The sequence below is a fragment of the Echiichthys vipera genome (genome assembly GCF_963691815.1).
Source record: "Echiichthys vipera genome assembly, chromosome: 9".
Classification (NCBI taxonomy): domain Eukaryota; kingdom Metazoa; phylum Chordata; class Actinopteri; order Perciformes; family Trachinidae; genus Echiichthys; species Echiichthys vipera.
The window spans coordinates 20,947,903-20,965,045 of NC_139834.1; the positions used below are offsets into that span (position 1 = coordinate 20,947,903).

The 17,143-nt window shown below is 41.3% G+C and overlaps 1 protein-coding gene across 2 annotated transcripts; it reads right to left on the bottom strand.

The window, feature by feature from the left end:
* Positions 1-41: 41 nt before the first annotated feature.
* Positions 42-16,750, bottom strand: ccdc30 (coiled-coil domain containing 30). Of its 2 annotated transcripts, none has more exons than XM_083920077.1 (28): positions 16,690-16,750; positions 15,690-15,925; positions 14,931-15,113; positions 14,526-14,646; positions 13,870-14,060; positions 13,190-13,270; positions 12,951-13,025; positions 12,321-12,477; positions 11,153-11,224; positions 10,490-10,605; positions 10,276-10,400; positions 9,989-10,181; positions 9,658-9,756; positions 9,133-9,261; positions 8,384-8,521; positions 7,840-8,018; positions 7,388-7,652; positions 6,978-7,100; positions 5,893-6,063; positions 5,428-5,637; positions 4,854-5,011; positions 4,534-4,699; positions 3,562-3,683; positions 3,250-3,391; positions 2,992-3,128; positions 2,582-2,699; positions 1,529-1,593; positions 42-1,350 (listed from the first exon to the last, which is right to left on the bottom strand). In XM_083920077.1, exons 2-28 carry the CDS (start codon positions 15,708-15,710, stop codon positions 1,161-1,163), a joined length of 3,747 nt encoding a protein of 1,248 aa, XP_083776203.1. In that variant the 5' UTR covers positions 15,711-15,925; positions 16,690-16,750; the 3' UTR covers positions 42-1,160. The 2 variants fall into 2 exon arrangements, with proteins under 2 accessions (XP_083776203.1, XP_083776202.1); XM_083920076.1 differs by having other exon boundaries at positions 12,951-13,028.
* Between the last annotated feature and the right edge of the window lie 393 nt (positions 16,751-17,143).

The following is a 17,143-nucleotide window of genomic DNA, read 5'->3' on the forward strand; positions in this document are numbered from 1 at the left end:
CAGCAAACAGGCTTTTGTTATTTGGCATGTTACCACAGCAGCAAGATAAAGTGGACCACCTCATCATTTCAGGCACATTGAAGACAAAACAGACAATCCATTCCACAGTGTTCACTTTAGTTATTGACACAATAATAGTGTCATAAAATAGAGCATGTATATTTTATTCCTATGTCACAAACACCCCTCTGTACAATACTTTCTGATTGAGCGTCCCTGGAGGAATCCATTTGAGGACGACTGATGTCATAAAAAGATAGACGCAAAAAAGCTCCTGGAATTCTGGGGCTTTTTAAACATTTTGGCTGTTTTTTAGATCTCAGAAAGGACCCCAACATAAAGTGGATCCACAATATTATCAAGGTTACATATGATACAAGTACAATTTTTGTGATCTTGTAAGAAGACTGATGTGTGTAAGATTGTTTTGACAAACCATAAATATACAACACTATAGGCATTTTTTTTCATTTAAAACACTGCCAGAATTAGATTTAACTAAAGGAAAATACGTACTGTTTATATACGGATATATTCCACTTTTCCCAAAATGTAAACAAATAAAACTTGTAAAGTGCTCAGTTTGAACTAGTCTCACTCAAATGTCTTGACATTCACTATGCTAATGTGAAGTGCATTGTCTTATCTTTTACCATTATATAAAAAAATGTGATAATAATCATAACATTTCCTCTAAGCCAACACAAGGCTTTCAAACATCCAGGTTTGTTATGATTTGATGATGCAAACAACTGGCCGACCCCCCAGGCATATGCACACATATGTGCATAAAAACAAGTGCCACCTGTTGAGCTTTCAAATCAAATCTCCTATTACATCTTGATTTTTTTTTAGATTCCACCAAATTTTCCCTCTGAACCTGGAACAAAACACAGCACTTTCAGGCAGAACAAGAATCTGCTTTCAAATACAAAATAGTTATCGCCCTGAGCAGAACTTCAGTGGAAGCTCCCTTTCATTATTACTGGCTTTTAACAAGGATTCTTTATTATTCTCCATGTTTTTTCACTCCATTGTTCTGACTTTTGGAAGTAGTGGATGCTGTAGTATTACCAAATACAGTGACTTATAGAACATATCCTTGCTGGTAGCTCGCTGTTGCAAACACAGGCAACAACCCCGCCAAAACCTACCACCTCTCATACATGGCCACCGTTATGAGAGCTCCCGTCTGTGCCTTTGGTGTCTGGAGGAACCAACGGGGAGGTGAGATTCAGGTATCCCTGCTCTGATGGTTGGTTTGTGGAGGCAGATGCTTGAGTGTTGCTCACCTTCACGCGGCAGATTGCGTCCAGGATCTCCAGAGGGTCACACGAACCTGACGTCAGACTGGTGACACAGACTTAGTTAGAAATGGCATAAAATGCACATACGAGCAGCCACCTATATATAAAACATATCAATGTGATATGACAAGAGAATAAAGTACTTTTTTTCCCCTTCAACAACAGAAATTAAAATACACCACAAATTACCAACATTATTAGTTCTCTCAAAGCTGCCTTACCTTAGCGTAGATGTGTGCAGGAAGCCATCGTGTAGACTTTCAGAAGGGAGCACTTTCTTCGCATTCTGTTGAGCATTTGAGCAATTAATGAACAAATCACTGTTTTTTTATTACGATTTTAAAGAAGTGGAACGTAACCCATTTAACACTAGCTCAAGCACCATGACCTAGTCACCAGGTCCTAGTGTTTAATAAGTCAAGCTATCGCAACCATGATGGCATCCATCTTGCACCATGTCACATAATTAATGCTGGATGAACTTTTTTTTAAAAGATAGCTGTTGACTTCAGCCCATTTTTGTCTAAGATTAGGCTAATTAAAATAACTAATGTATGAAAAAGCAACATGAAAGGACGAGATGCGGCGGTGCAGTCTGCATGTCCTAACTTCAGTATTTACCGCTGTTCATTAAATATATAAAATTAAATGGAAAGGAGGAGGAAATTAAACTAAGAGTCTGTCTCCACAGTTAATCATCTGTTCAGTGTTTGATGGTTGCCAATGAAAAAAAAAATCGAATAACATTTTAATTCTCACTCAAAGCACAGCAGCACTGTCTCTCTCCTCACGCGCTCCACACACCAGTCTCTGCAGCCTGCTGTTCAGTGTGCCCGCCCGCTCACACATCTATTTGTCCTTTTCCTTGTCTTTTTTAAAATGAGCCAGGGAGCTGACAGCAAAGTTTATCTCTACCTAGAATGTAATTAAACAAACAAAAAATGTTCTCTCTTAAACCTAAAAATGGTCTTATATCGAAAGTAGACTACTTCCTTGTTTTATGAGTGAAGCAGTACAGAGTTGAACTAGCTGTGCTGTGTGTTTCACCAATCAGTTACAGTCATCCCTGTAAACCCTACCCCTAGAGCCCCATTATGTTCTGAAAGTATTACCCTCTGATCTGGGTTTTTTTTTGGATAAAATGTCCCCGGAAAGTGTTCCCTCAACCTAATTAAGGCCCTGGTCCCTGATGTCGAAACGCAACGAGTTCCTCAAAAGGTTCCTAATCCCTGGGGAAAGTTTCTGTGGTCAGAAATGTCCGTGTTATGTGTTACCTCCAGGCTGTAGAATGGCTGCACGTTCCTCAAGGCACGCTCTAAGGAACTGACTTGGTTGGAAAGCTTCAGGGTTCTGTCCTGAAGTTGTCGGTTTTCCATTTCTAAGACGTTGACCCTAGAACACAGATTAATGTTCACACTCACTCACAAAGACTATTTACCCAGTGTGTCCTTTATGTCCTCACCAAGATATGTAGGTTAATGGAAGTTTGAAACACAAATGTGTTGCTGTTTTTGTGGTAGTTGTTTTCCTGATAGTAATCTTTAAATTTTTGCTTGGGAGAGGTCAATCAATGAGAGCCCCTTTGAGACACTTCAGTCAACTTAACATACATTTAGCAATTTGATTCACTTAAAACAATGAGTGTATGAGTGTAAAAATTAACTCGTGCACTTCATTAAGATACCTATGTTGGACAGTGGAGGCGGTCCTCATGCCTTTGCTGCCCATTTCCTCTGCCTCACTCATCTTCCGTAACAGTTCCCTCTTCTCCTCCAAAAGCTTCTCATTTTCCTCCATCACTGTGGTGATCCGTTCCTTCTCCTAAAAGCCACCAGGGAAAAATAAACAAAAACAGAGATACTTTAGAAAATACTTTTCTGGCATAAACATCACTTGTGGGATATTTAGATGTAAAGGAATTTCTGCGTCACATGTGTATGACCTTGTATGAGAGGCTGGAGGCCAGCACCAGGTCATTCTCCAATTTCTGGATGACGCGGTCCCTCTGCGCAGTCTCTTTGAGAAAGACCAGCTTGGCCTGACGGAGCTTGGTCTTGTGCTGACTCTGTTTTTCGTTGTACTTCCTGATTGATGGAGCAGAGGAAATTAACTACTTCTCCACAGGTCTTGATTACTGATTATGCTATAACCTGATTCAACTAATCAGAATATACATGGTCATTTGTTAGCCAAAGTACCAGAGTAAATTTTATTCAAATGTAAATATCTATATTCAGACGTTTGTATGACTCACCTGACTTGTGTGTCTAGTTGGAGGAGAACTTGCTGCAGTTCCCCCTGCAGTCTATCACACTCCTGCTGACTGGCCATCAAGTCCTCCTGCAGTCTGTGGCTTGAATTCTGGCTACCTCTCGCCTAAAGGACACATATAACACGTACATTTTAATGTTAATTCACAACGCATTTTGAGGTATTGTAAATTCTAAATATATAAATATGGCCAGCAGTTTACAGTTTTTCTGGATTGCATTTTTTGCAACAGTTTTAACAGTCATTCAGTAACTGAGCTAAAGTAAATGATAGAAACAGTAATGTGATAAGGGTGCAAAAATGCAAAATGCCAGCCAAAAGTCAAGCTGCACTGAATAAAAAAATTCTGATAACTGTATGACTACAGTAAAAACAGTTCTGTCACCCTGTTTGTGGGGATTTAAAGGGTTGCAGCTACTGATTGAAATCTTGAGACCACTGAAGATTAGAAATACAAATAAAGTGACAGGGCTCACAGACTGTACAAACCAAGTTTTGGATATGGGTGTCTGCACATCTCTGAAAGAAATGTGTCACTTTCAGCATCGTAATACGAACGTGCCCCCACAAGAAAAAGAAAACAACTGAATGGGCCCCACTTTAAGTCAGGCCAGGCAGATCACAATATGTCTTTGTCAAAAAGGGGTAAGAGGGGGTAAGAAGGCCTTTTTGGACGGCAAGCCATTTTTATACAGTACGGTGGTATACAGTACTTTACGGCCGTGGTCACAGAAGGTGTCCATAAGAATGAGAAAAACTCTTTAACTGAAATTACATTGAAAAGCTAGGTACAGGCCAAGACCAACAACAACAACAATGGATATAAGTTGTGTGACTCATTAGATCAAAATTTTGAAATCATGTGAAATAGACATAAAAAATATGAAAGGTGCCTCGGGTGTACAAAACCCTGCAGTACCAATAACATCTGATGAGCTGTAAAACGGTTGCATACCTCCTCTCTGGCCTTGCTAAGCTCAGTCTCCAGGATGACCAGACGCGTCTCCAGCTGCTGGACACGGTGACTGAGCTCTGCATTTGTCCTGGTCATGGAGGCCTCCTTTAGCCTCAGGGAGCGCATTTGCTGCTGCAGCTCCTCCTCACGCTGCTCTAACAGCTTTCTGAAAAAAAATGGAGAAAAAGATGGATAGAAGGACTGTCAAAAAAAAGAGTGTATCAGAATCGTGCCCCTAAAACATGTTGGTTATGGCACTATTACTGCTACTGGGACCATGTCAAACTGGGTGGCATCAGCAGCATTTCAATTTGTGTGACCTGGTGATGTGCTCCTCCTGCTGCTGGGCTCTCAGGGCTGACAAGGTGTCAGACAGATCCCTGCTATCCCTCTCCAGACGGCTGCTCTCACCAGCCCGGGCTTCCTCCACACGCAGCTGGTGCTGGGCACTCTTTAGTTGCTGCTGCAGCTCCAACACCTGCCGTGACAACAGAGCCACAGGCTTCACCCAGTGAGACAAACAGATAACATGAACTCCCAACCTCCCACCATTTTCTGAGTATCCAAGGATTTCTTGAAGATGTGAGAGGAATAGTCTGTAATGTTGTTGAATAACCCAAGATAAGCAGGACCTCAAAAAAAGAGGACAAACTTAAGAGTAAATCACCTGAGGTCTTTGTCATAAAGCCTGATATTGGCAACCAGGGATAACCAGTATGACAGAGCTGGTTAACAAATAGCAAAGTTAACTCGGGTTAATAAACCTAACTATGAGAGCATTCAATTAGACATTGTGGAATGTGTAATTACAAGCCAGTGCAAAATCAAGCACTAGACTAAAATCAGATGAGATGAAAGTGCTAATTGCTGCAAAGAAATTGCTCCAACAATTACCTTCTTGTCAGCAGCAATAAGCCTTGCCCTCTCGGCCTGTAGGTCTTCCTGTAGGCTGGTGTTGGCACTGCGGTTTGTGGAGTTGCGTGCCAGTTCCAACTCCAGTTCCCTTATTTTCTGCTGCTGACATTCACACTCTGCCACCTGAGTGTGGATGCTCTGCTCCACCTGGACCAGCTTGGTCTGGACCTGCTTCAGCTCTGCACAAAGCTGAAAAAAGCACGTGAAACCACAGAGCATGAGAACAAAACCAGATGCTCAACACACAACTTAACAACTATTCTCACAATAACATTTTTTTGTATGGAACCCTATTTCTTCCCCGTTGAGGTTTACACTTTCACATTTGATCACGGTAATTAGCATTCACAGTGAGGTGAAGTGAGTGTGGTGTGACATGCTGATGAAGTGATCAGTGTCAGAAGCATTCAGGAAATTCCAACTGTGCTGTAATTAAATACCCACCTTGAGTTTTTCCTGATCCAACAGGGTGTTGTGTCTCTTCAGGTCAATGTTTTTCTCCTTCTCATAACGCAGCTCTCTTTCTGCTGAGGTGAACAGGCTCTGGGCTCTCTGCAGGTCCTGCTTCATCTGTTTAGCCTCCTCTGCCTTCTGGCTAAGCACTGAGTCCTGGGACTGAGGGGGGAGAATGAGAGACAAGATTGGGATGTGTTTACGCTGAAGGGCAGATAAAAACAGGTAGCCAAGCTATATTTTTCTGTGGCTGTTGTGAATTATCAATCCAATCCCACATGCCCTCAATTTTAATGAATAGCCAAATGCCGTAGCAGATGGACCACTGGAGTTGGGAGACCTGAAGCTTTTGTGTTAATCATCAGCATGTAATATGAATATATAAGGGTGGAAGATTGCCAGAAATGCTTCAGGCCAAGATTTAGAAATACTAAAAAGAAAAATGTGCCTTTGTTGTATTGTCACTTAATTCTTTTTTTTTTTATACCTACAGCAATCAAGGTATTTTGTCACTTTGTTTATTTTACTAGCTGCCATGAATGAGGAGTGAACACAACAGGCTGTCTTTTCATCATTAAAAACAAAAAAACTTTAAAAAAAATTCCTTTATTATTCCGGAAGAATATTTACATTAGAAAAGGTCATTCGGTTATTTTACTTTCTCATTTGGGGTTAGGGTTAAGGTCCACCCCGTGTCTGGTGTGAGACGCCAGGCAAAGAACAAACAAACATAATGATGGGATTGATTAATTTCAAATATAAAAAAATGTTGGTTTACATGAGTCTTCATCTTTTTTAAAGGAGCATATTCAAATTCAGGCATGTTTCTAGCGTTGAATACGTAACAGTTCAAATTAAGCATTTACCAAGCTTTCAAGACTTTGTCCGAACCCTGTTATTGCCTAAAGTTTGAAGGCATAATGCAGATGCTACGTATGCCAAAGTAAAGCAATGGAAAGACAATTATGTAATAACTGAAACTCAAAGATATAGTGACTATTTATTTATTATATATAATTAGAGATTGTAAACTGAACTGCAGCATGGACACTGGACATGTTAAGGGTGTGTTATACCTTGATGCGTGCCTGGGCTTCATCGACCTGAGCCCGCAGGGCCAGTTGGTGCTGCGAGGCCAGCTGCCGCTCCTCCCCCAGCTTGGTCCGCACATGATTCAGCTCCTGCTTCACACAGGAAAGCTACAAAGACAAAAGCGACACATTTATTAATTATATATGTTCCTGGTAGAGGAAAGTCCCCTCTGCTAACCTTCTACGAGCATCTTCAGTCTTCAAGCTGATATGGTCCTAGTGCTTTACTAAAGGACACAAAAACTGGACAGCAGCACTTTGAACCAGGGCTGTAATGTTGATGGACATTCTCTCTACTCTACATCTCAATACCTCAACACTCATACAAGATTATTTCATAGATGAACCTTTTTACAAACCAAACTACCCTATCAGTGGACATGCAATCCATTTACCTGATCCAAACACTCATCCTTGGTCCTCTCCACTGGGCTAAGCCCTGACTCTATATGAGCTGTGTGTAATTCAGTCTTCTGGCTGCTAATAAGTGCTTCCTTTGATGAGAGCTGCTCTTGATGCCACTTGAGCTGCTCTTTGAGGCACTGTATCTCGAGCTGCAGTCTTTCTCTTTCCCCGTCATCTGTCAGCTTGTCCTGGACGCTGGAGCTCAGCTTGGCCTGGAGCTCTGCAGACTGAAGCTGCTCAGAAACCATCTCCTCCCTGGAACAAACGCACATTTATGCAAAATGAGTAAGCTTCGGAGTTCTGGTGCTATCTTATGACTGGACATTATAAGTATATGATAAAAGTACCCATTGCAGCAGTGCTATCACTTATCTCCCCACACTGATCTATTTTAAATATACTACTGCACGAGCCAATGCTTTTTCTACTGTGAACTCTTGACCTCAAAGCGTTGTGTGCTGTTTGGAGGCTGCGGAGATCAGCAGTTAGCCGGTCAGCCTGCTCCTGCAACTGGTCAACCTGAAGCCTGTTTTCCCTCTTGTTCTCCTGGGTCCGGTTAGTGTCCTTGTAACATTCCAGCTCACTCTGCTGCCGGCTCTGGGCCCGCTCCAACTGGGCCACCTGTCAGACGCAGAGAGGCAAAGAAAGGAAGATGCAGGGGAACTAATTTTAGTGTAAATGTCATGCTGCTGCTTTACATGCTGTAAATTCATGTTGACATATCTAAATGATTTGTTGACACTGAAAATACAGTATTTTCATTTTGTGTTCACCTGTTTTCAGGCTCCCCCTTTTTTTTTTGGCAACAATTGCAATGGACATATGTTGGCCTATTAACATTATTCTTTACCAGTCTACTTTGCACAATACACATTCAAGCTGTAATGTGTACTTTTATATTTTCATGTATTTATATATCTTCATTTAAATTTAAAAGGACTGACAAGGTCTCACTGATAGCAAGCAGACTGATAACATGAGCAAACCTTTTCCTCCAAAACTGCTTTTTCCCCCTTGACTTGGGTGAGGCTCTTGATAAGCGTTTTCCCTTGTTGGCATTCTGTCTGAAGGCTGTTGACTTCAAGTCTCAGCTTCTTCATCTCTCGCTCACCTATCTGCAAAGCCTTTGGTGTAGAGAATGATAGAATTAAATACAATTTATGTGATGCTTGTAACTCTAAGGTCGCACTCACACTTAACGTTTTTGCTGGAAGTTGATCCGTGCCGTGCTTTAGCATGACTGTACCCCCTCCCTCCTCCCCCGTCAATGCTCATACTCGTACATGTGCAGTGGTGCCGCGCTGAAGCCCACCTCTCTCAAACGTGTCAAACAAACTAGACTTTAGCCATAAAACATGCTTGGGCACAGTACGAATGGTAAGTGTGAGTGCTCCTGGAGAGCCACTGTCCTGCATGTTTTAGGTTTCTCCCTGCTCTAACACACTTGAGTCTAAAGATTTTCAAAAACTGTGACAAGCTTCAGCTGCTTGATAACGAGCACATCATTACAATCAGGTGTGTTAGAGCAGAGAACATGAACATGCAGGACAGTGGCCCTCCAGGAGCAGTGTTGGGCAGCCCTGTTGTACATACTGTACTTTTAACAAACAATTCAACAATAAGTCTTTGTTTCAGGACTTAACATCTTGAACTGTAAATCAAATTTCACACATTTGCGCAGTTGTGATGTTACTTATTTCAGTCAGTTGAAGCTTTGGATATCTGTGGTTTTTACCTCCTTGTCTTTTTTGAGGACGGCCTGTGCAGCACTGAGGTCTACCTCAAGCTGTTTCCTCCAGTCCTTCTCCTCAGTCAGACGAGCCTCTAGCAGAGCCAACCTCTCCTGGCTGCTGTCCCTTAAGTGCTTCATACATGGTGACAGGGGAACAAAAACTGTTTTTTAGAGTCACGGAATTTGAAGTATAGCAATGTCAGTCATTTATTTCAACAGGTTGAGTCAAGTTTATTTTCCTTTTTCACATTTAACCTGTATGTATGTCAATCTGAGTATAGTAACAATTTGCCTAGAGTCAAGCCCATTTATATTTCAGTCCAAATTAGAGGTTTTTGGTCAAACTTGAGATACTGAAACATTTTTCCTGGATGGCCATACCTGTCTCAGTCACATTTATTGTTCTGTTGCTGCTTATAATATAATACAAAAAAGGTAGCCGAGGTAATCACAAGCTGTGTTAACATACTACTATAATATAAGCACAGAGGAAATATTAATGAAATTCAAAAGTGAGTAATGTCTTACCAGCCGTAAGTAGGACTCACTGGCTTTGACTTCTCCTCCATTCTTCAACATTTTTTCTTGGACATCCTGCTTCTTCAGTTCTGCCTCAAGGCTTTTGATCTGTGTGATCAACAATCATACTGTCTAAGTTCTTCTAGTCAAGGACCAGCATTAGTGAATGTCTAAGAAACTAGCTTTCTTCAACGTCTCAGGCTAAATATTTTAAACTAACATTTAGTATGTTTAGTTAATAATCCATCAATCCTTTAGTCCATTTAAGAATATTTTTTTGCCCAAATACTCCTGAAAAAAAAAACAAATGTAGTTTAATGAAGTTAGTGCTACTCATTACCCTCCTATGCAGTCCCTCCAGTTCACCCTCATGGCGATGCCTCTCCCCTTTGCTGGCATTCTGTGCCTCCCCTAGCAGTGCTTCCAGCTCCTCGTTCCTCTCTTCCAGCTCTTCCTGTTCCTTACGTAGCCTCTGGAGTTGCCGTTGCAGCGCTCTCATTTGTACAAGCCCGTCTTCCATCGCCTCATGACACCTGAGAGAATGATGATGACTAAAGTTAGAAAGAGCAGGAGGGGTAGTCAGAGCATTAATCACACTATTAACCAGGATGCAGTTAATGTATCTACCGTTTATGAATGTGATCCTTTTCTTGGGTTGACGAGCCAGATAGATTGTTTTGTGGTTCATTGCTAATGCTCTCGTCCTTTCGATCCTCTCTTAAAACATCTTGGTCTGCACTATTTATGGTCAGCTGGACAAAAAATACACCAAACAATGCCAAGTTGATGCAACAACATGGTATGTTTTCATTTAAATAAAGAAAAAGAGTAAAATAGTAACCTGATCGAGTAGAATTTTCTTCTCAGATTCTATAGCACGGACTCTCTCCCTCAGAGCTCTGTTCTCAACATCTAATCTGTCATTTTGCTCTTTGGCTCGCTGCAGCTTCAGCATATCTGTGAAGAGACAAAACCACAACCATGAATATCTGAAATTATATTAGACATAACATTTCATTTTTGATTGTCTTGTTTTGGCCTTTAACAATATTATACACAGTGTATTAAGTAATTATATTGTTAATACCTATAGCACACATATGGTGGGGTGGTCAATTTGTCAGAAAAAGTAAAGATTCAGACAAAACACTGCCAGGATTGGGTGAAGGGGAAATATTTTGAACACCACCATTAAGGTCCAGCCTAATATGATTTTAAGAAGAATCATAGAATGCCCTGCTCAATTGTGAGAGGCAATGGAGAGGGATATGTAAAGTTAGTAATTCAACTTCCTTATCAGGTAGTGTTTGTAGCAGTCACTGATATCTAAATCAATTAGTCAATCAGTTATATATCCAAACAATATCCAACCCTATTAGACAGTCCTACTATTAACCCACCAATGTCACCAGCAAACCAGAATTTTAGAATAACATAATAAAATCTCCAAACAATGTGGTTGGTGTTAAAGTCCGACACTAAATGGCAGTTCACACTGTCTCACCATGGTGTTTCAGATTGTCCACTTCCTTCCTCAGGTTCTCTACTTCTTGGGCCGTTCCCTGAAGCTCACATCCTGAGATCATAAGCATATTTTTAATACTTTAAAGAAGAAAATATTTTTTCTGCTTTTTAAAAAACGATTTTGATATTCTGTGAAAAGGATACCAATATTAACCCAGCTTTGTGTGCAGATGAACAGCGTTTGGCTTCCCTCCATGGCTGAACTCCCTGTGGAGCATCAGAGGTCTGTCGAAATCTGCATCGTTTTGTGTCATTCAGAAAATTTCTGGGTTTCAGTGAACACCGTTCATCTGCACACACTGCCCACACTGCCACAGAGCTGAATTTTAAATCTGCAAAGTATCTCTTTAATGCCTTCCTGCAGCTGGCTCTACACACAGGTTCCACATGATTAGAAAATAAAGTTGTTATATTGACAAATACAGTATGTGGCCTGAAAACAAGTAATATTGACATTTCAGTAGGGGAAGACATTCAAGGTAACCAGCTAGGTAGACTTCGCGGGTTCACGTCACACGAAAAAAATCCATCTTGTCAGGCTCCAAGTAATGCGTTTGTGTTCAGATTGTTAGTGAACAGGCCAGTTGGTGTCCTGTAAGGAGCTACTGGCAGCTGAGGGGGGAGCAGGGGGTGACGACAACACGAGAGTCAACCGATCGTTAAGAACAACAATGGTGGCTCCGAAAGAGGTTAGCTTAGATGCTGCAAGAGCTGAGTTTTCCTTCATTGAGACAAGAGAACGCCACTGAAGGCTTTTCTCGATGGAAAAGATGTTTTCTCTTTTCTCATGATTGACTTTGGAAAAAGTTTGATAGACAGATGGTTTACCCAATCACCTACTAGGTATGTTTTGAAAGTGCCTGCCCTTTCTAAATCACTTTGCAATGATGCCTTCTCAGATGGTTCTGTGTAACAAACCATCTGGAGAATCAGGTTATGGTAGACTGGGGCTGCATGGGTTCATCTGGGCCAACATGGGTACTCAATGTCATCATCTGATGTTTCTTATCAACAACTTACTTCAGAAATAGTCTCCAGAAACAATATACAAAACTGTAAGTGTAGGAATAAAGTTCTTAGAAACATCAAAGTCTAACATAAACTCACAATTCTTTGAGGGATACATACTGTAAATCTTTGCCACATACCACTTGGGTCTAGGTTGTTGTTTTTGGCAACATCCAGCTCATTGGTGAGTCTGCGGATATCCTGATGAGCCATTGCCAGCCTCCTAGACGCCTCTTCAAGGTCCCGCTCCAGCCGCTGGCGCTCATTTTGCTCCTGTGAAATCTGCTCACTGTGGGCCTGATGTAAAAGAATGAAGCGTGGATGGTAAGAGTAGGAGGACAGCAGCAGGAAAGATGATTGGTAGTTAGACTGAAGATGTAAGTGGCCCAACATGATGTTGTAAGAGACATGCATTGGTGGAGATTTATCAACACCGCAGGCCTGGAAAGGAGTGACAGCAACAAGTTACAATGTCAACATTCACCTGCATAGAAAGACCAGTGGGACAAAAAGGACACATGCTGTTACCTGTGACATGCCATTACTGTTCCACCCGTTTCGAGCACTCGGTTGTTAGAAAATTACATTCACAGATGTTACTGAGACAAACAATGTCATCTGCATCATTGTGGTCATGCACATATCAAGGCATTTTGTCAGAGTGGGATGTATTTCACAAAGCAGCACCACTGTGAAACAAGCCGACGATGCCTTCTGCATCACAACATCAATGTTAGTTACTTAGTTTATGCTGTGAAGTGGAAACCTACAGGGGTAATATTGTGTTTGCTCTGCCCAGATCTGCGCAGCCCAAACAGCTTCTTCCATGGACTCTGGGATGAACACTGCTGAGAGGAAAGACTTGTGTGTGTAGAATCACAACAGACACTACATAACTTTTGTCATTTAGCTGGAAAGATCTGGTGTTCTTCTTTTCTTCATAATCTTTATTCAACCTGAAGTTATACAGATCTGTAACTCAGTCAAGGCACAATAACAGTCAACTCACCTTAGTCGTGTTATCTATGGCTTTCTGCATATCCTCCCTCTGCTGCCTGAGCTCCTCCCCCATCGCTAGGCGTATATGCTCCTGTAGAGTCACCAATAGACAGACACTCACTTAAACACATTTATATGGCCTCTGTGTTTGACTTGGATGGTTAACCGTTACATTCCACTAAAACTATGAAGCCTTTAGACAGGTTTATTTGAAAATTCAATATGACTGAATGCTGTGTATTCATTGTTCAAGATGGTAGAGGCTGTGCACTTTCATTGGAAAACTTACATTTACAGTTCACATGATGAAAATGAACTACACAACTGTAAATACCATATTAGCCTTTGAAATATTTAACAATTGACCTGTGTGGTTCCTTTTCTGTGAAGACCTGATTTTCTGAGTAAGTTGAACAGTCCTCTGTTTATTTGTTGTATTTATTTCAACTTTATTTAACCGGAGGATTCCCAATGAGGTAAAAAAAAAAAAAAAAAAAAAAGATCTTTTTTCTAAAGGAGACCTGGACAAGATATATATTATAAGCCAGGTTTTCGTCGCTACTATGTGCACAAAATTGCTTGATAAATACTGTATATAAATATTATTATTATTGTTGTTGTTGTTGTTATTAAAGACAGTGCTACTTGCTGCTGCTCATTGGAAAGAATGTATGTAGGTCACTCCTTTACCTGGTGGTGGACTTCTCTCAAGTTCTCATTAAGGCTCTGACTTTCCAGTCTCCTCTCAGCAGCCTCCAGCCTTTCCAGTAGTGTGGCCCTCTCCACCAGCAAGTAAGCCACCTGCTCACTGGGACTGCTCAAGCCCATCTCCCCGAGGTCCTCCTGAGCCAACATTTCTGCCAGCTCCTTGCTCTGACTCTCTGGAAAAAGGGATGTTTTCACTGGACTGGAGAGAATAGCAACAAAATAGTGCACAAATGTTGCCATATGGCAGCAGACTTAGCATAAACACAAGTAAATACCCAACGTGTTCAACCAATCCAGCAATGTGTTAGAATGGTAACTAACTCTAGCTGGAATGCTCATACTGGCCCATTATTTCAAACCCTGGAATTATTAAAATCAACATCAATAAACGTCAGGTAGGTGCTTTCATAAATCATTTTTTTCAATAATCCACTTCCCATTCCTCTTCACAGTTTCTTTGTAACTAGATCTCAGATCCACTGTGGATCTTCTATATTTTTCAATTAAGTAGAGAAGACAAATTTACATAGAGTACAGACAAGAATTTAAAACATTAATGGCAAATAAAATGTTTGTTTGTTTCAGTACAACCCAAAGGAAAGAATTCCAACATTGCACTACATTTTCACTGAATTCACCTTGTTGTTGTCTGATATGGTGAAGCTCTTGTCGCAAGTGTTCATTGTCTTTCTCATAGTCTGAAGTCAGACTCTCACGGTCTTCTAGCAGCCCACGAATATGTGCAACATAGCTCTCCACCTGACCGATAGAAAGAAAAAAATCCAAAAGTAATTCAGCTGTGACTGACCAATACCATTTTGAGCAATAACTATGGTACTGCACCCATTTCAGAAATGTATGCGAGTATTATTTAATTTAGTGTAGTCATGGGCAACATCACATTAATTTGTCTATTATCTCAATGAAAATAAGGAACACACTAGGTTTGCATGGAAGCCTGCCATCATGCACAATCAGGTCAAGAGGACTATGGCACTATTCCTGTTGGTGGACTAATACTTCAAAGACTCCAAATTGTTCACCTCCTTCATCTCACTGGCCTGCTGGGTACGTAAGGTCTGCAGTTCCTGGGTGGCTGACTGAAGCTTTGCCTCCCTGGCGAGGAGCTGCTGCCACAGGTGCTGCTGCCGCTCCTCCACACTGGCCCCTGGAGGCAAACCATCCTCCTGAAGCCGCATGGAAATCTGGTCCAACTCTGTCCACACCTGAGAACCCAGGGAGAACCCATTCTCGCTGAAAACTGATCCCTTTGTGTGACACATCGGAAAGGGACACAACATCAGAGTGGCATGCCAGCACTAAACACCTGTTGCTGAATTCAATACTGTACTTGTGGGGCTTGTAACCTGAGCAGGCCCCCTATGAAGCATTTAAACTACTTCAGGCACGGTCACTGCTCCAACAACATGCGACATATTGCTAGGTATCCGGTCTCATGTGCCTATTGTACTTGGCATCAACATCACATCAGCTGGTCTATGTTCTTGCCTTTGTGGAGCAAATGGCTAAAAGATCGGACATCAACAACCACCATCTAACGACTGGTGAATGTTTTAAAGAAACATATACTTGTAAAGCTGATGACAAGTAAGATTTACCAGCAGACAATGTGGCCAGTGGACTAAAAGCACCACTGAGAATAATACAATAATTTTTCAATTTGTGAAGATTGAAAAAATTACACAAGTTCCATCATACATGCTGTTAAACACTGGGGCAATGCATCTAAGTGACTGGCACTGTTATCTGCAGACAAATGAACAGCTATGAATGTTACTCACCTCTTCATGATCCATGGTCATGCATTAAGTCTGATGAAGCTGCATCTGTGAATGATGAACTTTTTTCCTCAGTGGTGAAAGGGCTGATCCCAAACGACAATTTAGCCTACAGGGTGTCCCGTAGAACACAACACAGTTTGCAATGATTTGGCAAAGATCAGCATATCCTCACATGTCATCCCTCCCATTGTTGTTGCAAATTAATCCATGTCAAGGTATCTTGTCCTCGAGTTCCCCTGCAAAAGATGAGATACTTTTTAGAAGAATGCTGTCAAGTCATGTTGGAAGCTGTAGTCACAAGATTAGAGATAATAGCAGCCACCTCCGTTTAGACAGGCACACTGGAGTTTAACAGCTGAGTTATATTGCATCTCTATGCAAAACTTCAACAGGATTAACGCCAGCTATGTTTAACCTGCTGCTATGTAATCATGTGGAACTTAACACAGACAGCAATAAGGGTAGCACATCTATCGTGGAAGCAGGAGCTTCCCTATCCTGCATGTGGGAACGTTGTATTTAGCAACTAAAATGTTTAGGTTTAACGGGCAACGTGTTTAAAGACCTTTGTTTTACAGTTCATGTGAACCATTCTTCCCAAAATGTCTGACGAGGAGGAGCGAACGAGGGGTTTTATAGGACAGCAACCCCTTGCATTCCTTTTAACCACGCAAGCTCACTAGTCAGAAAGATGCAATTGACTAATACTCACATTTTTAAGCTCGTCCCGTTATAATAAGATACTAAACAGCCAGCATCGACAGCTGTGGCTGCCCGCAGCCCGAACTAATTAGCAAAGTTAGTTCTAAAGTTACCGTAGTAACATCCAGCTAACTAACGGTAGCTCGCTAACGGTTAGCTTTCTTCAGTGACCGCTCGGCAGCAACTGATGAACGCCGTTAAGGGTTACGCTGTGAACCGAGAGCTCATGCTTATAGATGCTAACTTAATTTGCAATGGTGGGGCTGTTAATTCAGCGGTTCTTTAAAGTTTTACTCACCTTTCTAGAAGGTAAAAGCGACAAGAAAGCTAACGTTAAGTGCTTAGGACAGGCGTGGCGGAGAGAATTGGCTTCTATGAGCTCCTAGGCAACGGACCGTACCATTCTAAAGAATGCAGGGGACAGTCGATGTGAAAGAGTTACAGCCAACTTGTGTTCGTTTTAGTTTAGGAAACCGTTCCACGGACTACTGTTGTAAGTAACAGCCTTGCAGGTTGGTATAAATGATAAACCTAACGAGTTTACCGAATCGAGTTGATAGAAATTTCTTACAATGAAGCATGTCTCATTAATCCATGAATGTGAACACCAGGGGGCGACAAACATTGGTATTTTCCTCTTTGGAGGTGAAATATCAGAATTATTGTTTGCTTTTTAGCATTTAGCTCAATCACCCAATAACATTTTGAAATATTTTGCTTTTTAAAAAATCAATGGAGAACTAGGCAAATGC